Source organism: Malurus melanocephalus, unplaced genomic scaffold, assembly GCF_030028575.1.
Source record: "Malurus melanocephalus ecotype Western Australia unplaced genomic scaffold, MMel_1.1 scaffold_79, whole genome shotgun sequence".
Classification (NCBI taxonomy): Eukaryota; Metazoa; Chordata; class Aves; order Passeriformes; family Maluridae; genus Malurus; species Malurus melanocephalus.
Window position 1 is genome coordinate 919,149 of NW_026623311.1, and position 26,628 is coordinate 945,776.

At 35.9% G+C, this 26,628-nt stretch overlaps 1 protein-coding gene across 1 annotated transcript in view; it reads left to right on the forward strand.

The window, feature by feature from the left end:
- Nucleotides 1-22,297, forward strand: part of ICE1 (interactor of little elongation complex ELL subunit 1) — a 38,364-nt gene extending 16,067 nt beyond the window's left edge. The window contains exons 13-20 of the mRNA XM_057367467.1: nt 4,322-4,674; nt 5,824-10,284; nt 12,070-12,238; nt 15,158-15,318; nt 18,028-18,218; nt 19,393-19,499; nt 20,433-20,531; nt 21,413-22,297. Of these exons, the coding sequence (XP_057223450.1) occupies nt 4,322-4,674; nt 5,824-10,284; nt 12,070-12,238; nt 15,158-15,318; nt 18,028-18,218; nt 19,393-19,499; nt 20,433-20,531; nt 21,413-21,594 (5,723 nt within the window). The 3' untranslated portion in view covers nt 21,595-22,297. The remainder of the gene's footprint in view (nt 1-4,321; nt 4,675-5,823; nt 10,285-12,069; nt 12,239-15,157; nt 15,319-18,027; nt 18,219-19,392; nt 19,500-20,432; nt 20,532-21,412) is intronic.
- The last annotated feature ends 4,331 nt before the right edge of the window (nt 22,298-26,628 follow it).

Consider the following 26,628-nt stretch of genomic DNA (forward strand, 5'->3'; position numbering starts at 1 on the left):
CTCTACTACTTTGATTTTTCTGTTACTAAAGGTGTAGAGATACTGACTGGGATAGGTACTGGGTTCTGACCTAAATTTGGCTTACTTAAATCTGAGCAATACCCATCTTACCTGCTCATCTTTTTTGTTTGGGGACACAAGGATACAGGAGAAGCTGCCGGTACATATTAAAAGCAGAGATGGAAAGGAGCACACTGGAGTTGTCTGCTTTAATACCAGATAAAAGGAGATACTGTACAGTGATATTGTATGTCAAATACAAAGATGAGACTGAATCCCTAGGGATATGTGAGAATGTGAGATCTATGGTCTTACGCTAAAGTCCATAGAATGTGAGTGCTTTGAGAAGCAGAYCTCTTTTCTGTTGTTAAGACCATATGAAAATCTCTCAAGATAACACTTTTAGATGTAACAGTGTTCCATTGCATATGTAATTTTGCGTATGCAGTGTTCCCCATAGTTCTTTGTTTCATATCATGGAATGTGTGGATTTGCTGTCTCAGAAAACAGCATATTGTTTGTAGCGTCAAAGAATAACTAGTGTATGAAGTGTCCTGAAATTCACATAATTGGAAACAGCTTGAAAAATTCTGCCTTGTTGTCAGGGCATGAAAAAGTTTCTGTGGAGGAATTTTTTTTCTCAGAGAAACAATGCTGTTTGTTTTGAGAAGTGCATTTGCTASTGCCAGGCATCTGCAGTCACTGACCTGATAATGATGAGGTTTTGCTGTAAATCAGATGARGTTCTATGGCTATATTAATTATTTTTATAAAATATCACATCTTAATTTGGTCCTTCCTGAGAGGAAATGCCCACAAGACTTGTTTCAAAAAGTTGCTTTGTTGCTTGGAGTRAGGAGATGACAATTTGAAACAGCAAACTGCCTGCAATGTGGACAAGCAAGAGCAAAGTTTTGAGCTGTAAAATTCAGTTTGTTTAGTACCAAGGCAACCAGTGTTAGTATTGGACTGCTTATTTAATCTCTGCTTCTTTCTCCACTCTGCATCAATGAGGTGTTTCAAGTAGTACATGATAGATTTTGATGGTGTTTTCAGATCTGAGAGAAGATTAAGATTACTCTGAAGGGAGAGAAGGAARGAAAGTAAGGGTTTGAAGCTACATGAGCTAGATTCCAGGTTGTACATTTCAGGAGAGAACTTAATAATTACACTGAGTGACATGATGAACAAGAGTGCAATTCCCTGGATAAAGTAAAATTTATCTGTGAAATACGATCTTTGAGAGGATCCTTCCAATGAGATGGGCTCAATATTAGTAGGGCTTTTCCTGGCCCTGAGGTTCATGCCAAGGTGCCAAAGAGTCAGCACTTCCRAAAATGAAACTTACTTATGCTGAGTCTTAAAAAATTGCTATGACAACTTTTCCTACCGATAAATGGGCAACTRTGGAAAAAATATCTAATTCCTAAARAAATTCAGTTATTCGGGACTGGTTTGGACAGGGATGGGTAGAGAAGGTTAGAGAATCTCTTAGTTATTCAGAAATTATGTCTTTGATCCATTTTCAGAGGAAACTTTTAAATGGATGACCTGTGTCACTATTCTTGGGCTTGATGTAGGTATATGATTGATTTTGAGAYTAGAGATAGGATGTAAAGTTCCTARTAACTTGATACTAGTGTGTAGTTCACTATGAAAAGTAAACTTCCTAATTGTCTAAACGGAATTCGTATAGGGGCAAAATATGTAACTGTTGCTGCCCACTTCAGTGTGGGGAAAATTCTGAGCTTTGAAATGGTGTGCACAAAACAGCATGAAAAAAATCTGAGAGAGAACSAACTTTGTAATTTTCCTTTTTTTCTTTGTTTCTGCTTGTCAAAGATCTCCTTTTCCCTTGAATCATCTAATGGAACTCAAATTGTAAAAAGAATGTTGGTTTTTCCTGAGATTGTTTAGAACATCCTGGAAGCTCTTTGTGACTGTAGCTCATAAATGGTTTTATAAAACAATGATTTTAATATTATCTTAATACTTAAAAGATGTAAAGGAGATGGCAGAGCTTACTTATCATAAGGGAAAATTATGTGCTAGGGCCCTTCAGGCTGAACAGTTTCTCCTTCCCTGGTGTTCAGTGCAGCTATTGAGATTTTTACATGGGGTTGCTACATGAAGTAACTGAGATGGATCTTTGAAATCGGGTTATTGATCAATTTTTCTAATTTACTGTTAGTGGAGCYGACATATCAGAATGTGCTTAAAAGTTTTTGATTGCTGAGGAGGTTATTTTGACCTATCAAATTAAAYGTGTATTTTTGAATATGATACTGTCATTGATGCTGCTTCAGGAATATCTATGCAAGTTCTAGTAGTGGATTAACACAGAGAGCAGTAACGAAGCGCACAATTTCTAAAATTTTTCCAACAGAATGTAGGTTGTGCCAATTAAATTAATACACCCCCTGCTCAAAACTATTTTRTGCATGTGCTGTTCTTTCTACTGTGGGATATTGTTGCTAATCAACSAGATTTCTTGCTAAAGGATCCCTTGGTGTGGATTAAAGTAGAAAAATGCTAAATAACCTATATACCAACAAATTTTATTAGAACTGCTTTGAAACTTTAAGTGGAAAACACTGTAATTGATTGGAAAGGGATGTATAGCTATTCGGAAGTGTTTGATCACCCTAAGAGAGGAAAACTGGAAAGAAAAAATAGAGAGGAGAAAAGACAAAAATAACCACCACCTGTGTCTTCAGTGATGTGTGGGTGATCCTGGTCTGTGGCTGTGATACACAGTCCAAGTCTGTCAGAGATGGAGGCCTGCATAAGCATCAATTTTTTATAACCTTCATTCTTCAGTGAACACCCCAGTACCTCTTCCAGGAGGAGTTCTGGACATTTACAGTCTTCTTTCTGGAAGATCATGGAAGTCTAGCAGTGTCAAGAGGGGTATGAGTGTGTGTTCAGGTGTGCCCGGACAAARTTTCTAAACAAAGGTTCTGAGTAAACTTTCAGAGTTTTGCAGCTTTACAAAGGGTCATGGTGTGGGAGAGAAACTGGCTTAAAAAAAATCCCCTATCCTGCCTCTGCAGTATCCATTGCTATACAGCAGTTTTTCCTTTAAATTTAAACTAGCTTGCTTAAGGTAAAATTTAGCCACAAGATCCAAGTGGTTCACTGCAGATGGTACCTGTGTACACAGAATAGGCTTGATGTCTTTCTTGAATACTGCTGATTTTGTGTCTAATGGTGTTCGGTGAACCTGCTAAATAAGATCACACATATACAGTATCATATAAGAATTGCACATACTACAGAATAAGTTTAAGTTCTATGTGACACACTGGGGTTTTGGGATTGTTGATTTCCACTGTTTTATTAGGAGTAATATTTTCATTTTATAAAATCAAAGTATTTAAATTTCAGGAAARTGGGACATCTTTTCCCTTTTAGAAGTATTTAGCACAATTATAATAGATTTAAATKATTTGTCTTTTGAACTTTCCTGGGTAAGTGTGTTTTTTCTGCATAAGTAATGAGTTCCTGTGTAATAGTAAAAGCTGTGATTTGAAAAGTAACAAAACAAAAGTACAATGCARAGAATCACACAGAGCATTTAGACTGCATTCTTGTTGTTAGAATAACTGTAAAACTGTATAGTTGACATCTTTGAAAGGTTGTCAACTGCTCAGTATCTTTGTCTTAGTGGTTCAGATTCCTCTGTGCATAGGTATGTTGAGGGGCTTTTCTTATTAAGGGTTCAGCTTTGACTGAATCATATCATTAAAGACAAAATCCTGTATGATTAGACTCAGTATTTTAAATTTAAAGAACAAAGAATTTAAAAGCATATGCATATTAAATAATAAACTAGAAATGTGGCTAAGAGCTCCCTTGCTGTGTTTATGGCAGGGTGTAATTATAACTGGCCTGCAAGTACAGCTGCTGGCTCAAATCTGTAGGTTATTACAGCCTGAGTGGGGAATGTCAGTGCATGGTTGTCCTGCTTTTCTTGRCCATGAGTTAGTGGGCAAAGACTGAAATAAAACATATGGACTTTCARTTCTACTAAGAAATGGCCCTTCCTGATAAGAAAAATTGGGAATGTTTTAATGACCCAAGTCAGAAAATGTATGGGGAGAAGCTCTTTGCACACACGTATGCCTTTTTCATGAAAAAATAATTGTCTCATCTCATTTCATCTCATCTCTGTAAGGAAAGTATTTCTGAAAGTGACATAAAGATTTTCTATGGAAACTTCACTGGAAAATATTGTATTAMATTTTTATTACTGTTATATATTATCTCTGTAGACAAAAGTGGAAGGGGGAAAGTTTGTAATGTTATTTTTCTGTCTTAGACACTGTACAAATCCACCAAAAGATCAGGAAGTATGATGGCAAAACGCTACGTTGGTGTTCTTCCGTGGAAAGTGCTGTAAAGCAAAATTCTGTAACAGCAATGATAATTCAAACAAGTACTGAGCCTTTTGGAGATGATTGTGTTGAAAACAGGTCTACTGAAGAATGTCTGCGCAATGGTGAGGATAAAACTGTAGATATGATAATACAGACAGGCGTGGAACACAGCACTTCAGGCTACTCCAATCAGGAGCAGAGGGACCCAGGTGGAAATGTGACGGATATATTGAATTGGGCCAGGCCTCTTCCTGCTCTGCTTTCTCCAGTACAGCTTTCACCACTGACTACACRGGTGAGTTTCAGGATGCGTCTGACTTGGCACTTAACTTGGTCTTAAAATTACTGAAGAAACAATGATTTTATATTCCAGGGCTTTTTTTTAAATTTAGTATCAATATTAGTTACTCATGCACTGAAAGGRTCTCTGTGTGTTTAGATCCATATGGATGTTTTTTTTTGCCTTGTAGCATATTGCCTGTGGAAGGGAGCAAAACCATAATTTTCAGAAGTATACATGTCGTGTTTTAACCCCAGTCAACAACTAAGTAGCACGCGACCACTTGCTGGCTTCCCCACAAGCAGGATCCTGGGGAGAATCGGAAAAGTGAGAAAACATGTAGRTTGAGATAAAAACAGTTTAATAGGAAAAACTGTGCAAAGCAGAAAGCAAAGCAGAACAAGGAATTCATTCACTCTTTCACATGAGCAGGCAGGTCAACAGGGGTCTGTCACACATAATGGTGACTTAGATAAATGTCACTCAAAATATCCCACCCTTCCTTTTTCCCCCCTCTCTCTGTGTACTCAGTGTGATGCCATTAATGGTATGGGATATCTCTGGTCAGTTGGGATCTGCTGTCCCAATTGTGTCTCCTCTGAACTTCCCATGGAGCCCCAGCGCTCTTACCAGTATGGCAATAGGAGAAGCACAAAAGTCTTTGATGCTGTGTAAGCACCACTCAACAATAATGAAAACATCTCTATATTATTAACACCGTTTTCAGCACAAATACAAAACRTACCCCAACAGTAGCTACTGTGAAGAAAATTAACTAGCCAAAACCAGTACACAGTCACCTATGTATCAAGTTGTTGTCATGATTTTCCAGTGGTTCAGACTTACAGTCCCAATTCATATCCAGTATAAGCATGGCTTTCATAGAAAAGTTCCAGAGCTTGAAAGTTAAATGCAAGTCAAATGCTCTTTTCCAGTAATCTTAGAATACAAGTAAGTAGGTAAAGAATTGTCTTTTTGCAGAGATATTTTCATTTGCTGTGAAGAACAATGATGAAGAAAGTTGTAATTTTGTTGATCAGCCTTAATCTCTAAAAAACCATGGCATATCAGGGCCTTAAGTGTACTTGTGTGAAGAAGTAGGTCTGAACACTGATACCAGGGTTTAGAATATTAACTTTGGGTTTTTTTTTTTTTTTATTGAAGGATATATTATTTGGAGAAGTCGCAGRGTCTAGTGATGAAGAAGATGATTGCAGTACCTCTGCAGTGGAGGATATTTTACAAGAAGACCAAGTTCAGCCTCTGAGTTGTGATGTAATCAGCCACAGTGATGAGTGTAACAGACAGAGCAAGTCATGTGAGCATGGTTTTGATGCAGAAATCTCACTTAATCTGAGTTGGAATGAGAAGAATACTCATATCAGTCCAAAGATGTCAAGCAAGGAGGAGAGAGAGGCTGAAAGAAAGCAATCTGAAGGTCCTACTTTAATTACAAACATGGAAACTAACAAAGATTGTTTGGAGGAGAATTCTGAGGATATGGAAACTGAGAACAGAGAACTAACTGGAGCCACAGCATGTGAATCAGAAGACATGGCAGAACAGAAAGGAGATGGTGAGGACATGCACAGTGAAGGGGGAGACTCTTCAGCAGATTTTATGTTACAAGGTTTCAAGCCTCAGAATCAGACAGAAAAATGTAGTGTGGTAAAGCAAACAGAGGAGAATGTAACCTTAATTAGAGCTGTTGATTGTAAGAGTACACATGAAAAATGTGATGAATTAGTGAAAGGAGAGAGAGATGGATTATTAAGACAAACTCCCAGGGAAGCATCTGTTGCACAAAGCATTACTCGTTTGCTATCTGAGCAATGCATTGTGCTTCMAAGTGAAGGTTCTGAGGAAAAATCTGATGTGTTGATAGCAAGTGAAGTGGTTGAAAGTAACTCAAAAAATGTAATCGAATTAACTRATACAGCTGGAGCTGTTGAGATCTCTGCACACTCTCAGTGCTCTGAAATAAAACATGACAGTGAAGACGTTTTGGAGAAACAACATATGCAAATAAGAGATGAGGACAACAGAGAATATGWACCAGAGACTGTTAAAGTCTCTAGGCATTACTTACCCGTATCTGCTGTTGAAGGAATCAGAAATTTATTGTCAGTCGTTCCAAAAGATGAGCAGCTCAAAATTGAAGACATGAATATAACCAGAGCTCCAGCTATTGAACTAGCTATGAAATTTGACAGAGGGAGTGTTCTAGAAGTAGCTGAATTGCCAGAGCTATTCCATAGTGTAGAAAATGTAAAATTAGTAGATACAAAGAAGGGGGTATATTTACAAAGCAAACCACATCAGGAGGAAAATGATAGTAATTTRTTTCAAAGGAAGCCAGACTTGGAAAATATATATGTACTACCAAAGACAGCAGGCATTACTGATGCAGAAAGCAGTGTAGCTAAGTGCAAATCCTCTGTGTTAGATTTTACAGAAGTGAAAGGTGAAATAAAACAATCTGAAAACTTACGTAATACGTTAGAATGTGGGCATTCCAAATCTCAAAACTTTAGAGTGTTTGAATCTCAAGAGTTTGAAGTCAAAGATAATCCAGAAGATTTTGGAGGGGAAAATGGTRAGCTGTTAGCAAGAAGGGATACTATTGAATCTGTCTTAGTAGAAAGCAATCCTTCTCAGGAACAGTTTGCAAAACCTCTGAATCAGCTCTCAATAACTGGAAATGTTAAATGTGATGAAATAGAAGGGAAATTAAATAAACAAAGCAAGGAATTGCTGGCTGAGACTTTTTCCAGTTCATTGAAGTGGGAAAAGGATATTGTGAAGAAAAATAGTATTTCAGAGATGATCTGCCAGCCTGTTTCAGAAATGCCTTATAAAAGTGGTGTGGCTTTTTCTACTCAAAAGGACTTGGACAAATGCTGTATGAATAATGAGGAAATCAATTCTCCTGTGCAAGTGGGAATTGGCTTGGAATCCACAAGACCTCCTGATCTGAATTTTAGTCTTCAGAAAGTTGTTGGCTTCCTTGAAACTAATTTCACAGGACAGACTGCTTTTTCCTGTTCTTGGGAAAAGAAGGGACCTACAAATCCTATTACGAGTAGTAAATTTAACTGTTTTTCAGAAAACTTAAGGGAGGGTGCTGAGATTCTGTCTGCTGAAAAAGTCAACATGGGCAAAGAACTGGGCTGCCCTGAGAGAGAATCCATACACAAAAATGAAGTGAAAACTTCAGATAAGGAGCAACCAGTAGATAAAGAACCTCAGTCATCTATTAAACCACATATTATGTATGCAAACTCTTACAAGAAGAATGCTTTTCTCCTCCAAAAGTTTGATTGTCAAAAGTCRGGATACGGGAGTTCTACATGGCAGGTTAGAACAGATCCTTCTAGAACTGGTTCACTAACAGATGGGGGAGAAAGTAAAGAACTGAATAGTTTTGAGGGTTCTGGAAAAAGTGCCATAAGGTCTAAAAGTGATTTTCAAATGCCAGAACAGAGCAATCACTCTGAAGAGAAAGACTGTTCTATCCGAAACATTAGGTATGTGAAGTGTTCTGAATGTGTTCCCATGTTCAGAAAGGAACTGAGAGCTTCCAGGAGAGTTGCAGTGGATGCTCTGGAAACTGGTGCAATTGTTGATGCTGATTACCAAGTAGGTGAGCTTCATTCAATGATCCACCCAGGAAATACTTTCACAGTTTGTCACCTAAAAGCAGGCACTGTGGTGGGTATGGATACACAGTGTGAACTAAATAGCTCTGGAGATACTGCAAATGAGCGGTCAAGTGTGACTGGGGAGGGTTATCCTGAAGACTCAGCCTCTTGGGAAAGGGAATGTATATTAGTAACCTCTGAAACTACTGAGAGAGCTAATGARCTCATGGTGGAGTCTGACATAGCTGGATGCATCAGTCACAGTGAGAAAAGCCTGTTAAAACCTGGGATGTCAAAAGAAAGCCCTGTGATGCCAAATGCTTCAAAAAATAGGTTACCTCTATGCAAGATGTTAAGCAGATTCTCAGAAAATTGCAAGCTGACTGTAAAAACCAGTAAATTAAATACAAGAATGTTAGCACTTGGCAGTTTCATAGAAGGAAATGATTCTGCAAAACTTCAKTCAAATGGGGAACAAAGTCTGTTACACAATATTAATATGGGGGTCTCAGTGTTTGAAGAATATAATAATAATAATCCAACTTACACTGCTTGCAACATAGGAGAAAGCAGCACTGATGTTATCGTAGATAGTGGTAGAAAAGAAAATTTACTCAAGTATCTTCCAAATCTAGCCCTGTCTGATGTAAGGTGCTGTTGTCAAACAATTGGGCAGCTCTCTGAACCACAAAAGACAATACTTGAGAAGTTATGTACAGTGGAATCAGAGTCTTGTGCTCTCAAAAAGAGCAATAAATTGAAGTGCAAGGAGCAAGAATCATCTGAAATYTTGACTGTTTCTACCAAGACAGGTACTCAAGTAATGCATACCAAGTTATCAAAGAGACTCTTTCAAGGTAAAAGAAAAACAAAGACTCTCAAAGTTGCTCAGCCAGTTCTTACTGATACTTCTATGACAACARAATGCTCATCTGAGATGATAAATATAATTAGGCAAGAGATAGGTCCTCCTCTGCCTCCCTTGCTACTGCCTCTGATTGCTACTCCTCCAAAAACTACCTGTACTGTGTCCCCAGTAATGTCTTCTACAGGTCAATCCTCTTTGCTTTCCCCTCTTGATGACCTGATATCCCCACTACGTGAAACTCCTGTTCTTCCTCTCATGTCTCCATTAACAGATACTCCAACAGCAAAATCTGCTCTTTTATTTTCTACTCCTTCACCCTCAGAAATGGCAGTAGGTAGAAGGATTTGCTCCTCACCTTTGAAATTTTGTACTTCCATTCCAAAGCATGCACTTCCTGTTCCAGGAAAATTTCCTCTCTTTGCAGCCGTTAGTGCTGGTCCAGGTGCTCCTCAGGAGAACTCTGTGAAAATATTGGACACTATGTATCCAGAGTTGTCTGCAAGGGCGAGGACACTAAACATTCTGAAAGGCAATATTCAACTTAACCGATGTGCTTTTTCAGACAGCCAGAATTTGCCAGGACCTGTGTCTCAAATAGGTGTATTCAAAGCAATTACATCTACATCAACTGCTTTTGTTAAAGCTGTGAGCAATTTGAAATCTGATAGTAGCAAAGATGAAGACAAAGATGTGCAAAATCAGCAATTGTTTTCAAAGTCATCAGATCATCTGGAAAAAAGGACACTGTTGCAGGTTTCTATGCCAAGAAGTGCCAAGAGACTGAAATTGGACAGTGAACCGCCAGGGATGGAGCCGAGTGATATTGCTGCTGTCAGAAATACTAAAAAGACCATCTCCGAAATGCAGGAGGCTTTCCATGGTAAAAGCTGTGAAATCAATGATTCATCACACAGTTCCAATTTAGAAGATTCACTACTGGTAAAGAAGGATCCTGACTGCCAGAGAGTTTCTTTGGCATTAAAGAAAGTCGCTGAATCCTGTTTTGACTTGTTACCAGTTATTAAAGGTCATGTATATGTTGGCAGTATTACAAAATTTCCAGTAATGAGAGATGAAGAGAGAAAAGTTGTCTATGAATTTGGTATAAAAAGCAAGGTAAGTAGGATAATTTTAAATTTTATGTTTAATAATCACTTTTGTGCAGATGGAAAGACTGTAATTGTGTAGTATTTGAATTCTCAATTTTTCTGGCACTCTGCAGTGCCAGAGTGTAGTCTTGAAACGTTATTAGACAGCTACATTTCTATAACATAAGAAAATACAGAACTGCACAAGAAATTACTGCTCAGTGGTGTCCAGTATACAAAACTGCATTTATAAATGCATATGCTTTTCTGATGTATGCATAAATCACTTCATTTTTGCAGCTGTTTTTGTAGTGGATAATATTAACAGTTGTAGCAGCTCCTCCAAAATGACTATTTTTCTTTAAATTAAAAAATATTAACTTCATTGTATATACAGTAATGGCATATAACTTCATTCTATTTTTACCTTTATTATTCTTCATCAGGTTATTGAAATTAATTTTATTGGAAAAAAATCTTCCCTTATTTTATTTCTCAGAACTTGCTTAGCTTCAATGCTAAAAAAATTCACTTCAGTTGCTATCTTTCTCATAGGTAATTTGTAGTCTACAGCAGAGCAATTCACCAACTGATGCAGGACAGCATTTTGTCCTATTAGAGTTGTATGTAATTAAGTTTTCCTCAGAAGTTCCTACCAAGATCTCAGGCCATCTTTGTTAGGAGCTTTCAAGTATGAAAACTTCTTAGAAGCAAGGCTGTCATAGTTTTATGTTTCCAGGTCCAGCCACTAGCAAGGCCAAATACATACTCCTAGCTGAGCGACATGCACACAATGTGCACCTCCTCTAATTTTCGCTTCTCTGGCTAATCAGATTGAAAACCTGGTAGTGGAAAATACATACATTTATGTAGAGACAATATGGATTTCACCAGTAGCTAACTGGGCTGCTCAGGCACTTRGTAGGCACTCAGTATATCCAGTAGGTGACTGATGTTTTTCCCACTTGTCTCATGCACTGACAAACAKACAGACACAGAAGCATACACACATTCCTCCAGCAGCTGGTCCAGACTTTTGTCTGGCCCTCAGACTCYTGGTCTTTCAGGTAGCAGGCTTTGACCTTCTGGTTCCTCGCAAAGCTAGCACTCTGACTCCCTGTTGTCCACAGGTACTCAGTCTGAACTGTATACTCTCCATCACCTGGCTCCTAAACCTCTCATTCTGCTGCCCACTTTTAGCTTTCTCTCTAAACATCCCTGAGTAAGTCATGCATAATCCCAATGTTATTTTTCCTTGCATCTCCTGTTGAGTGCCATGTTACTRTAAAGCAGCAGCATCTCCTCCCCATCTCCTGCAGTGTGTAGAGTGATTTGGGGAAAGACTGCTGTTTACTTATTTAGTAAATCTCACACATGGACAATGGTCTGTCTGTCCTTCTGTCTGTGGCATCTGGAGTAGCTAAGTCAGGGTGCTTACATTCACTTCAATTATGTTATTTTGGGTTACTCTACTGGTCATTATTTCTCTCATTCCTTCTACCTGTCATTATTCTTCTTGTCCTTTGAGGAAGACTTTTTAATCACATAACTAAATTTAAAGAATAGTAGCCCCATTCTTCATTTGTTCGYGGCATATTTATTTTGGGAAGTTGCCTGCTCTTCCCTTTTTTCTTTCGTTGGCTGCCTCTGATTCACTTTCCTGCACTTTTATATGGGGACAAACAGTGTTCTTACAAATAAGATAGTTCTTATTTGACAGTAAGACAAGTTCTTTTTACTTGTCATACTAGTACAATGTTGTCAAGTATTTGTATACATATAACAGTCTAACAATAATTTTTGTGTCTTACAGCATTTAGCAGAGTCCTTGCTGGATGTTATTCTCAATAAGATGAAGGCTCAGAAGAATGCCTCAAATTACATTTTCAGTCAGGCTCTGTGTCGAGTCTATGCAGGCATTTGTCGACAGTTGGGAGATTTGGAAAGAGCCCGCCTTTTCTGCTATAGCTTACTTAAAGAAGGTATAGTGTGGCTTAGTGGTCTTATATCTTAAATACGTTGCACGTCTTTGCTGTAGTGTGCCAGAATTATTATGTTGGTAAAAACAAACAAATTCTGTTAAAGGGTTGTTTTCCTTAGAACTTTTTTCTGTAATGCAGAAATATAGACTTTTACTGAMGAAATTCTCCTTCTTATAGTTCCTCCATATCTGTGCTGTTGTTTTGTGGTGACCTGGGCTCTTAGTAGTCTAGTTATTATTYCAAAGAAATATTTCATTTGGGATCCTCTGTGTTTTAATTTTTGCCCCATCATCTCCAAAATGACAATGTGTTTTCTGGGAATTCTGTTCTTTTAGCTTATTAGTATTTTCTTACTTCAATACAGTAGGTACTGATTTATAAAGGAAGTGTGATTTAAAAACAGTAATTTGCTTAAAATAATGTCAGGATCTGGACAATTTGATCAAAATCATGTCACTTTTATAATATGTCATCCTTAAAGTCTTTTACTTCCCAGTATCCAAATTATCTCTTGGTTGAGAGTTTTTTTCTGTTTTGGTTCCCTTCCTTTCCCCACCATCTTTTGGTCCCAGTAAGAAAGGTAACACATACTATTGCGAAGGAAGTTTTGGAAGGACTTCACTAAGTTTGAAAATAGCATACTAGTATCTGTGTTTCACATTAAAATAAAATAAAATTCGAGAGCACTGACAAGCAAAGTGCTACAATGTGAGTTTGTTTCAATTATTTGCTACCTTTCATATAACATTCCTGTCTTTTTTCTGTTTCTTAGTCTTAAAAAGGTTTGTGATTTCATTTTTTTCTTCATTACTATTTTTTTGGGGCTGTAATAGTTTGGTTTGGATTCTTTTTGGAATTCTTTTCCTCTCTTTTTCTGTCCTTGATGCAGTTCATTATAACTATTTTTACTTCTTTTGTATTAATAGCTTTAATACTGCACCATGTTAGAAACTATTACTTGTCAGATGTCTTTTCTTAGTCTAAAATAACAATTAAGCTTTTTGTATTGCAAAAGTATCTTTTGCTTTGTATTGCAGTRTCTTACTGCTTCTTGTTTTTGTGGACTCTTGCAAACATCAAACATCCCCCCTTTCTTCCTTTTTTTTCAGTGTAAGATCCAAACTTGAGTAGCTAAATGCAGACTTTTATTGGATGATTTTCTTTTCTATACATTGAATTGCATAAATTTCTGTGGTCATTGTTCTGTGGTTTTATACTTATCTTTTGAGTGGGAACACCTGTAAATACATCTTAAGGACTGTTTAGGCTTTTAAAAATTTGTTTGGTTTTATTTGATTACTATGCATTTTAGGGTGTTCTCTTTCATGTAGTTTCACATATTCCCATCAGAATTATGCCAACACAATCTACACAATTACCAAATTCAATCTGAACAGTCAATACTACCTCTTTCAACTTATATTGCCTTAATGACTTGTCTACTGTTTTTTTTTTCTGTTCTCCATTCAGGTATTTTGCCTTAAGTGACTATAAAGAAAATGTTATCTTTTTGGTTATTTTTCCTTTTACCCCTCCTCTCTTCCCTCCTTTTTTTTTTTTTTTTTTTTTTTTTTTTTTTTTTTTTTTTTTTTTTTTTTTTTTTTTTTTTTGTTTGATGCCCCTTGAACTCTTATTTATCCCTGAGTCAATTTTATAAGTGTTTCAAATTTCCTGGGCAGTCAATTCAAGTTGCCGTATGTCAATAAGTCTAGTTCACCAACAGTCCATGTTCCAATAGACAAAAGGTTAATTATGCACATGATGAGCAGCTTCAGAGTAGAAAGTCCATCCAAGACACTTAATTGAAGTCTAAATTCTTTATGCTTATTAAAGCTTCTTGATTTCATGTATTTTGATATACTTTCTTGTTAAGATCTTTCCAAAAACGTCGAACTTATGCTGAAGCAAAGAGGGACGGTACATTTAGCTTTTCAGATTTTATTGGTTTTTGTATAATGTTCCAGGCCTATGTATTTCAATATAGCATTTATGCATGAAAGTAGTATCCACTTTTTTACTTATTCCAGTAATAAGTTATATTTTATTTGTTATTGCTTACAGTCTGCATGCTCRTGTTTTATCTTGCCTTGAAGCTCTCTGTGTTGGTATTCAGAAGGGTCTGTTGGCTTCCCATTGATGGCCTGGAACTCTGTCTTCTGTTACTGATAGTTGTTAGATACTTGTTCTGAATTACTTTAATGAATAAGGATTCTTCAATTACATGGGAGTTGCCCAAATTTTTACATATGTGGGAGTATAAATACTAGCATGCATCATTCACATATGCTCACAACTTACATAATATATAATTTCTCTGACAAAGTGTGGGAAAACTGCTGAGCAATATCAGATTTCAATTGTATGAAAGTTCTTTGCAGGCCTTTACATATATATGTACATATATATAAAAAATAATAAATTTCACAGGTGTATGGGTGCAAGGTATTAGCACATATTGTGGGTTATTTTTTTCCTTTGGACTACTTCCAGTTTGGTATGGTGATCACAGTGCTTGTTTGTGACTGAAATGTGTTAAGTAGGTTGTTGGAGTGCATCTTCCAGTTTCATTTACTCCTAAAAGAATCCAGTTTCAATGCTCCCAAGACAACTCTCCTTAGTGAACTAAAGTGCAGTAAGAATGATGATGGGAGAGGGACTGAAATTATGATGGGGGAGGTGGCTTAAGTTTTGTTGGGGTTTTTCTGGTGTTTCTTGTTTGTTTTTTTTCTTGGCTTTTTTTTCTCATTTAGTCTCAGGACTGAGATGTGCTAGTATGACTCCCCTTCCTTAGGATACAGTTGTGATGTGACTCCTTTCCTAGTTACCTTGCTACTGTACTAGCTTTTAATGCCTGGATATATATTTTTGTTGTTTTTAAATGTTAAAAGTTTGCTTTGTTATTTCTTTTTTTTTCCTTAGATTTTCCAGAGTCGGAAAAATTGATTTTATTTATCACAAATGTATGGCCCGACATATTTGTCTTCCAAGGTCCAATTAACAAAGCTATGCAATTAGTCATCAGGCAAAGTGCAAGCAATGAGATGCTGGCCTGTTTAAGTGCTTATCTCAACTGGGAACAGGTAATGTCTATTTTCATTGTCAATATAAGCTATTATCTGCATTGGTCACTTTGCTGGCTAAATCAAATCAAGCAACTTACTTTTCTAATGAAGGGTGTGAATATCACATCGAGACTGTACAATTGTACAACTAATGCTGCTTCAGGCCTTTTTCCCCTAGTTGTGTAGAGCCTACTAGAATACAGTACTTTTATTGTTTTCCCTGTTAAATACAAATCCACCTACTAAACATTAAAAGTAAAGATTGTTTTCAAACTTTTAACTGGAGTCTTGTTAGACGAGGAAACTCTTTCCATCTGCCAAACTGTTCTAGTTTTTGAGATTTTTTTTTTGTTTTGCTTTGTATTGTTGCTTTTTAAAATATGTATTGGTTTTATCTTTCATAATTCCATATTTAACAGGTAATGCTTTATTACAGTTAATTTCATGATGAGCCTATCTCTTTTTATTCACTCTCTTTTTGCAAGGTGGACTATAAATACCTGTTTATCACAAAAAAGGTTAATTTCATAAGCAGTCGGTATGATCACTACAAAATCAGTGATGCCAGAAGAAGGATGACCTGTGAGAGCTCACTTTAAGTCTTTGAGGTGTTGGGCAAATAAAATTTCTGTCAGTTCTCAGCAGGCGCATATTACCATCCTGAAAAGAATGTTGCAAGGAGGAAAATTTGAAATCACTGGGAGCAAATTCATATTATGCAGATGGAAWGCCAGAGGTGCTTTACTTCTGGAGGAGTTCACGTAACAGGCTTGTGTGTTTGTTTAAAGGCTAGGGCCCCATATTTTTGAAAACACCGTATTAATTGCCAGGCTTTCTTCCTGGAAGTAAAATAGTTATGTAAATATCAACAAAATAATACTGATTCATAGCTGTCCTGGTTCTGGCCAGGACAGTATTTATTTCTGCAGTAGCCGAAAGGGGAAATGGCTAGGACCTGGAGGTTATTCTGTACCACYTCACATTATTGCTTGGGATGTGGGGAAGGGAGTCTCTTCCTGGGGGAATGAGTCCCTTCCRGGTCAGAATAGTGTGATGGAGGGAGAGTTTGGGTATTGTTGTTTCTGTGTGAATTGTTGGTCTCTCTTTTGTACCCTCTATCATTAGTATTTGTCACTGGTATTGTTTGTTATCTTATTGCTGTTTCCAGTAAATTATTCTTATCTCAACCTGTGATCGTTACTTTTTATGCCTCCAATTCTGCTCTCCATCCCTGACACAGAGAAGARGAAGGGAGAGGGAAATGATCTAGCAGTGCATGGTTTCAGTGGGAGCACTAAATTGGAGAATACCATTTCTAAACCATGACAATATCTCACCTATTCCCTGTCCTAACATGCTGCTTCACAAACTGCCATGAGGAATACAGTTAGTCTTACTGCTGTCATCATAGCCTTTAGGTGTTTGTATGATCTTTTATTTTTTCCTTTGACCCCTGAAGCTAGCCCTGAATTTAATGTGGTGTCACTGAAATTACAGCCCCCTAAAGCTCCTGCATTAGTGCAGGAGTGAGTTAATTTGGCATGGATTTGTATCTGGGGTTTTTTTTTGCAAATAAATCACAGTTGTGATTAGCATTAAGGTCTGGTATTCAGACTTATGCTGTACTGCAGCGCATTTTTAGCAAAGAATTTGTATTCTCCATTTTATTAGGTTACATCTTTCAGTATCATGGSAGTAGAGATACACATAAGAATATCTTAGTAAATGTTTCTGCACTCACACTACCTACTTTATTTATGGATCTCTGAAATGTGAGAGCTGCTGCTGCAGGGGCAAAGGACCTCAGAATTTTCTGTATTGATAGGAGATGGCATCATCCAATCCATAAGCTCTGTTTTACTTGGGTGGAAATACAAGTAAAAGTTTCAAGTAGATTGTGTTAAACAGTCTGTTAYATATATAATTTTATGAGAAGATTATTCTACTTATGAAAGTAAAACTCACATGGAATAGGTATTATTTCTTGGTCAAAGTGTGCCATGTTAGTRACTTGTACCATGGCAGAACTTGCCAGTTATGTGAGGTTTTTTACTGAAAAGATTTGCACAGCACCCACTCATTTTATGTGATAAGGCTAGATTTTTTTTCTTGATACTTCAAATATTCAAAAAATGTTTGTTATATTTTTTTTTTCTTCTAGCTATTTAATCTTAATACTTCAAACAATCAAAGAATGTTTGTTGTAAATTCCCTTTCTTCTCCTAGCTATTTAATTAGCAGAATGGTTTCACACAGCATGTTTATTTACCTCAACTATTGAAAGTATTTCAATTATTAATACTTGGGGCGTGCAAATTAGCCCCAATGAAGAATAAAGGGTAACAAATTTTAAAATTATTTAGAAAATGAACAATATTAGTCTAATTTTCTTACACTGGAAGAAGATTCTTCTTACCTTAATGGTGCAATGAGAGAAACAAAAATCCCCAAATYGTAGAAGGACATAAGAGATTGGGTGTGAGGTCTGTGGTTTTTGTTGTTTGGGTATTTTTTTCCCAAACTCTCCTTTTAATAAAGGCGTCAGGAAAGATACCTAGTCTTGAAGGTTTTGGTTTATGTACTCTTAYTTGTTCATATTAATTCAACCCAAAAGTTGGATTTATGGTGTAAGATGCTGTGCACAGTCAGTATCAGATATATGTAAACAGTTTGGTTCTGGGCTGGTAACTTTTCRTGCATTAAGATAATTACCTTCTAAAATTCCAGAGTTCCTCTTTAGATGCTGGTATTATGGTCTCAAACCTGCTTTTAGAAATGCAGTCATGTACAAAAGTAGAATTTCACCTGAGTGAGCAGTATGGAGAAGATCTCAGTGAAGATGCTTGGCAGTATATATTTGCTGTTGATCTACTCTGCTCTCACTTGAAGTGGGATTGGACACACGATAATGTTATAAGGTATTGTGGCAATCAGTTATTTCAAATGTTTTCCTGTGTGGTTTTTCTGTGGTTTGTTTTGGTGGTGGTCTTTTGTTTCCCAAATTCATTATGACTTAACTTTTAAAATAATAAAATATTGCATGGCTATTTAGAAATCAGATGTTTCAAACTGATAAGACATAGACTACTGTGTTTRTGTGCCTTATTTTAAGATAGAAGAAGAAGATAGGATAGATCAATGAGGAAATGTAGGATTTTATGGTATTGTCCCAAGAAATAAACCCTGTTAAGAGCTGTCCTGCTAAAGAATTGCTTTCAAAATAGCTATATAAGATTTTGAGATGAATTGTCAGTCAGTGAAGCAAAGTGATTGGCTTCTTCTGAACTTAATTGTTTAATTCCCCTCCCCCCATCAGTAGAAAATGAGGGTGGAACTTCTGATACGAAAATAGCACTGCTTCAGTGCTGAAAGTGAAATATAACTCATTAGTATCTTGATGTCAGTCTTATTTTAATTCTAAAATAATTATAATACTTAGATTCAATGTCTTAAGTTTTCTTTGAACCTATAATCCAGGATATGGACTGATACCATACTTAACCTTGTTTGAAAGGCTTCATTTTTACACCTACACTGATCTGACAGCCTTGATTTTCTGTGTAGAGATTACATGACTTAGTAGGCATTTGTTTATCTGTGACATAACATGAGTGATACTTGTAATCATCATTGTCTTGTATATAAGTTCCATACTTTCAGATAGGAAAGAAGTTATTTTTGGTGAAATAATTCTAAAATTAATACAAATTAGCTTCAGTGAAAAATATGTAGTTTTAATTAAAGCCTTACCAAGGTGATCATCTGTGAGTTGTGCTGGTAATAGGTAACTATGTCTATTAACATAATTTTAAGGATTAAAAAAGTCTTACCTTGTGTTCTTTTAGGTTTTAAAACAACATCAAGTCCTACTTGTAACATACAAACTGAATTTTTAGTCAGAAGAAATGTAGAGAACATATCAGTAAGACACTGGAAAGTAACATGATTTCATATATATCTGTGAAGTCAGTCTACCTAATGTTAGTAACAAAACAAAAGATAATTTGCCTTCATTATTGTATGAATACCAACACATACTATAACCACCCCTTCATGCAGTATCAGATTTTCATACTAATTTGTCTTTCACAGCAAAGTGCTTTGGCCTTCTATGGATAATTGGATAAAGAAGAGAAAGGGGCATGAAACTGCTCAATCCATTCGTGATGGTGTTATAGCATTGACACTCAGGTTAATTGGTAAGTAATATAAATTCTTGGTTGAACTTCTCCTTTGTGTAAGTATGTCCTTAAGGAAGTGTCARGCCTGTCTGGAAAGTAAGTTGAAGTATTTTTGCATTTTGTTGGGTCTTTATGTAGATATTTTCTGTTTCTCAGCCTGTGGAAAGCAGGTACTTGAGTTTTGAGAGGTGTTATATTGATTCATGGTAACAAATAGCAACATGTTTTATGGATTTAAAATTAAATCATCTGTAGCTACATACAGACTCATAGAAATCCTGAGGTGGAAGAGACCCACTAGCATCATTGAAGTCCAACTCCTACCCTGCACAGGCTAGCCCCAGGTATTACACCATATGCCTAAGCATTGTTCAAATGGTTCTTGAACTCAGGCAGGCTTGGTGCTGTGACCAGTTCCCTGAGGGGCCTGTTCCAGTGCCCAGCCACCCTTTGGGTGAAGAACCTTTTCCTAATAGCTAAACTAAACCTCCCATTATGCAACTACATGACATATGGTTTTCAGCAAAGTGTATAAAATAAGGTTTTATATGCAACTTAATGTGATAATAAGTTTAAGTTAGATTAATTTATTTGGGATCTAGRTGGTATTTGATGCAAATAGATATAGTTTGAGTTTCACTAAATATTTTCAGTATGTAGGCTCTATGGTATTGTTTGTTAAGCAAAAATTGCATTCTTTCTAAGTTCTACATTTTAAAGTTGTAAACCTGTGGGAAGTTGAATGAATCTGATGAAAAATGTCTTGGAGACTTTAGTTACACAAGGAATGGGACAACTGTTGATCCCAAGACAGTGTGGTAACAAGAATTGCATTTTTGTACTTAAAATTTTACATTTTCTATCGATACTTCAAGAGACAGATGGGAAATATAAAATCCAGGAAGTTGACTGTCTAAATAGTCAGATACATAGTAACTCTTTTTCTTTCAGGTCGATTAGGACAAATAGGTTTGAAGGAAGGATATCTTGCTGCAGTGAAGAATATTAGTTCTGTAATTGGACTGTTCATACAGCATGCAAAAGAGGAAGGTAATTTTTTTTTARAGAAACTTGAGTGTAACATCCACCATGTGAAGTTTTGCTAATAGCAGAACATAAATTAAGRCATGTATGKCAAAACAACCTGCTTTTGCAGTTTACATTAGTGCATAACAGGTCAAACAATTACCRGTTTGAGTCCCTTTCTCTTACAAAGTTAATGAACTATTAACTGTATTACCTTCTGTTTGAGGCAGAGAGCTATTCTGAGATGGTTCAGACATCTTGGAATTGGACTGTTTCATGTAAGAGCCTATCAGCTGCATTACAGATCACTTAAAGGGTGATCTTAACATGAGCAGTAATAGCTCATTTTCTACCTGAGCAATTTATGCTGAAGGTTACTATAGCAAGATTGTTGTAATGGAAGAAAGACAGTCCATGATATTGATGAGACAAAACAAGGCAGGGCAGCAGAGATCCACATTGCTAAGTTATTCTGGATGTTAAGTACGTTTTGCATTGAGGCATTGGTTGATGTTAGGGAGCTGGTTTGAACCACTTATATAATCTCTCTTCCTTGCAATCTCAGGTTCTTTCAGCTTGGTGGTGTGTGTATGGTGTTTGTTTCAGACTYGGTATAAACCTGACTGTTTTCATAAGTCTGGTTACTCTTAACTAAAGTCACTAGATGCTCAGCTCTTGTATGTCCTTTGAATACTGAAAAGTTGCTGAATTGAGAAAACTGAAAAGTGCTAGTATAAAATGTTACAGAATTTGTGTGCAGGTTGTCATTTTGCTACGTTCTTATCACAACCGTTGATGTGTTTTATTTTCAGTTCTTGAATAATAGTTTCTATAGATTCAAGATTCCAAAAAACATTCTTGCATCTCAAAGTCCCTATAAGCTGATTTGTGCTAACTTTTTGCAGGTGTTCCCTGGGGTGTGCAGCTGGCAGCCGTATATTCACTGTGTGATTTGGGTTCAAGCAATCCAGAAGGTATTGTTGAGGCCCTCTGTGCTTGGAGAGCAAAAGTTCTTAACAACATCCCTTCTGCTGTCACAAATGGCATAGCTGAAATCACTTCTCTGTGTGAAATGGAGCTAAACTAAAATGTAGGGAAGTGGACTGATCCAAAGGAAGAAGTGCCTTACCAATTAAGCAGTAGTTGGTTCCAGTTAAAACCGTACAGAGTGATGTGTCTTCAGAATGTCTGATCATGGAAAAGCAAGCTCAAGTATTTTATTTGGCTTTTCTGTTTGAGGGAAGAGTTTTTAAAAAATAAATAAAAATGCTTACTTTTCCTAGTAGCTGATTAGTCATCCAGAAACCAGTGCATCTTCAGCTCCTGAGATATTTCTGGTTTGATGACAATAAAAATCAGTGATAGTTTTAGTTCTTTTACCTACATCAATTTGGAGTATGGGCTATTTGGCAGAATATTCAGCCTGACTTGAAAATCTGACTTTGTTATTTTGTACTATTTTTATGAAATAGCCATTCAGAGACCAGAACATTCCCTAGATTCTGCTTTACTTTGCTTGTGTTGTCTCATAAATTTAATTTCAAGTACTTGTGGAAAACAGGTAGGAATTGATTTTTTGTATAGAGTAACAGAGATATTAAATCTCTGAACTTGTATATATATGGTATATTTTGATGTGTCTCACATTTGATATTGTTCCACTTGGGAAATTTTGTGTATATAAATAGAGACTTGGTTCAAAAATGTTCATGTTTCTAATGATAGMTTCACTAGACTCTGTTTTTGTATCTTTCATAATAAAAGAGACAAACACCATTGTGTTCTTGTTGATCTTTTTTAATAAAACAGAATTAACCTTGTTTCTAATTTTTCTAAATACAGAAAATTACCTGTTGAGGTAATTTTACTGAATTAATTGCCTAGAACACTGCAATTCTGGACACTGGAAAGAGGGTGTATTGCATCTCTTCAGAAGTTTCTGGTATGCGTTGGTGTCTTGGGAGGTAGTTTAAAAGCACTATTGAAAACTTCTATTTTCACTCCATGATTGTGCCCATATGAAGTGGTGAGCTTTGCTAATTTAGATTCTTATTGTAATGGGATGTAGATTCTGACAGAGTTTTGTGGTGCTGATATGCATTGTGATTTTTGTGCCTCTTCCAAGTATGACTACCAGTGCAGTCTCCTAGCCCTCTGAGAGTTTCTTTCCTCTGAGGTGAAACTGTAGAGCAAAGTGTCCATTGATTTCAATTGCAGCTATAGCTGCTAGCATCTGAACATCAAATTGACCTAAGTGAGTTTACTACGGACAAGTAGGTCAGTGAAAAATAATCTAGTAGTATTGGCGGTACCTATGCACAAGAGGCTCTGCTACAGTTGCCTATCACAAAGCTTCCAGTAGGGATTCATGTTAATGAATTTGCCTCAGGTTGAAGCTGTATGATGTCTGGGACCCTGGGCATGTTGGTGATTGTGAAGGCTTTGGGGATTTTATGTGTAGGCTTCACTTTCTTGCATTAAAATGAGCACAGAATATCTGAAGTTGGAAGAAAGACAAAAGAAAGCACAGGCTGACAATGAAAATATTGATCATAAATCTTAAAACTAAAGGAAGTTGAAAACAGAACAAAAAAAAAAAAAAGAAAAAACGAAGGAACAAAGTGAGAAAAGGATCACAGATGTTNACAGGCTGACAATGAAAATATTGATCATAAATCTAAAAAAAAAAAAAAAAAAAAAAAAAAAAAAAAAAAAAAAAAAAAAAAAAGGAAGGAACAAAGTGAGAAAAGGATCACAGATGTTTCAGTGCAAAAATATTGTGACCCAACAATCTTAACAGCAAATAGAAAAACCTATTTCCTTTAGAATTGTTGTAAAACATTGACATTTGAAGTATATGAGATTCACAGGGGAAGTATCAAAACTTTCCAAAACCAAAAGATCTACAGCTATACTAATTTGGAATCAGATTTTAAAAAAATAAAAAATAAAAAATAATAAAAAAACCTACTCTCAAAACCATTTTAATGAAAAATACTCTGTTCTGCTTATTTAATAGTAAGAAGCATTTTTGTGTGTACTSGAAGCATGAATCTGATTTTAATTCTGTGTTCCTCTCTACTGCCCAATTAAGCTGCATTGGAATTAGTAAAATTAGAATAATTAATACCTGAAGGTATTAATTATTTGCTTCTGTTAAATACTAATACTTGTAACTCCCACACACAATATTGTGTCAAATTTACAATATTTAAAGAGCTATAAAAGGTTGATATCCATAAATACATAAAGTATAGTGATTTTCAGTATACGGAATGCTTTATCCATCTTGATACATCTTCCAAATAGTAAAATCCTGTTTTGTTTAAAATTGCCTATTAAAACAGGGATTTTCAGGTTTCTATCATAATTTGCAGATTTTTGCTTTCTTATGTTCTTACATGAATATTGAGCATATGGCCTTAACCAAAACTATGTGTATCAGGAAGTGTTCAGATTTTCACTTTCTCCGTTCCTTCTCAYGTCCCTAAACTGAGACATGAAAAGCTGTCTCAGCCTCTAAGACATTAATGTCAACAATCTAGGGCTAGATGAAATGCTAGCAGTCAAAACTGATGTCAGGTTAAAATACTCAGAYCTAGCAGTTCTCCTGACTCATGGGAGACAATATACATCTATAATAGTTAATTTATAAGAGTAGTTCTGACTATAGGGTTTTGATTTCATAGCTGTATTATTTTGTATTGGAAAAATCCCTGATATGTATTTACTCCAGGAAAAGAAACCTGCCATAAATATTGGAGAGCAGTGTAACTTTAAGTCTGTGTGTAGATGAATAGGATGCTGGAGTAAGTTCTAGGAAAAAAATTATTTATCTATTTTACTTGTTTATTAGACTTTATTTATCTAGTTGCCTTCATACTGAAAGTTATTTTTGGAGTGTCTGTGTCCTAACATGGTATAGTGCCAGAATTATTTGATTGTTTACTCAGTCATCCCTTGCTGGAATAAAATTTTGGACATATGTATCTTTTATTAAACTTAGTTTCTACAAAAAGCAGGATCTTTGAGCTAGGCTACCTGTTACACCACTAGGGTATTTTCCAGGATGATTCTGCCTCTCCATGTGTAGTAGCAAATCTTTTCCAGTGTAAATTATTTCTGTTTGTCTTCATAAAAGAAAAAAGGTTGGACTCTACTTAAAATTAAGCTCTCATTATTTTATCAAACCCTCTGAAACTGAAACGCTCTTTCCTAGCTTCTGCTTTCACTTGCCAGTTTTTAACAGAAAGGATTTCTGACCTGGACACTAAAATAAGACCACAGCARTTACAAGTTTTCCAGTTTGAAATTAAACAACATGCTCTATGCTATTTTAATTGATAAATTGATTGCATGTATGAGTGGAAACCAATCAAGAAAACCTGAAGATTTGTTATAAAGGAGCTGAATTTAGATGGTTAAAACACTTTGGAATATCACCATTTAGCTTACATTCTTCYCCCTATACCTAATTTTTCCCTTCAAGAAAAGTTAGAGACCACTCTCAAAAGACTGCCAAATTAACAAGAAGGATTTCTTCAGAGACAGGCTTTGTAATGACACTGTTACTGACCTGAATAGGCTGAAGTCTTAATTTGCAAAATTCTGAACCTTGATTACCTGTTCAGGAGTTTATAATTCCATTAAATATTAATGATTGTGGGTGTTCTAAGCCAATCTATTACACATAATTAAATGCAACTATATGAGATTACTTTTTGGACTATTTGAGTTGGAATTTTGAAAAAATCATTCTGAAGCTTAATGAAACAAGTAAGTAGCTAATGAGAAAGAAAAAAGGGAGACATTTATACTGGGTTTTGATTATTTTTAAACTGACTGGGTTTTGATTATTTYGAATTTTAGTCTGAGATCGCTCAAATTTCTTCAGCTGCTGCATCACCCTAGAGATGTCTAAATGTTTGCTACTGAAATGGGCCTGTGTTTTTTAAAGAAAACCTGCAGCTTGTTGCCATGCTTAGACTAGAACAGAATGAATTCTGACATGGTTTAAGTATCAAGTAGGAGAAAGCCCAGTGCTTGCATCCTTGGGCTTCACATACAGTCACAAGCCTGTCTCCAGCAAGCTTTTGATGCACAGGCAGTAAGTTGTTTGGGTTTTGTTTGGGGATGTTTCTTTAATCACAGTATGCTAGGGGCAAATTGCTCACTTCTTCTTTTCATTCAATATTAGTAGTCAGCATCATAACTGCTGGAATATTGGCCCAAAAGCAAGTCTCAGCTACAGACACAATCCCTACATATGTTACAAAAATTATGAGTCTCTTTGGTCCTATGGAGGACCCCTTTTCTCGATAAACAAGCAAAAATAGAGACAGATGCCTTTTAGGCAATCAGCCTGTCTGTAGATCTGGCATATTACTTTCTCATTTGGTACTTCTTCTCTGCAAGCTGGCAGGATTTCTCACTAGAGGATTCATCTGATTTATCACTTTAATATTATTAAACCCAAAAATCAAAAGAGCATGTAGGCAACATATAAACAAGGTCCATTAATTGAAAATTAATGTGAATTACTTAGACATGAAGGTACAAAGAGAAGCAAGGCTTTCTTTCTGAAGAATTCTGAGGGGAATTTTATTTTCATAAAATATRCACTACTTGTTTTATTTTAGGTAAAATCATTTGACTGAAAACGTAGTCTAAACAACTTCAATTCCAGTTTTGTGTAGATGATGATAGAAAATAATGCTTGAAATTCTCACTGCTGGTCATGTTTTATTCTTAATTGCTTTTTCAATTTTTATGKTTTTCCATATCTAAATTACTATCTTTCCTTTTTAATTTGTGATGCATTGCAATGGATCCATTAACCGTATAATTTAAAAATATGTTAAAGACTGTATTTTGAATCTGATCAGTTTTTTGTGRTCTGTGTAGGCTTACATTGTAGTATACTGATTTCTTGCTCAAAGCACCATTTAACATGGGGGTTTTCACTAATAACTTTGAAATAAGTTCACTATAACTTTGAAATATGAGAAAGGTGTGTTTCATTAAGTGTACAATTTCAAATTAAAAACACTAATTAACCTTAACATCTAGATGTAAATTATGGTCAGTTTAAATTAATTTACATTAAAATGCTGAAGTTTTC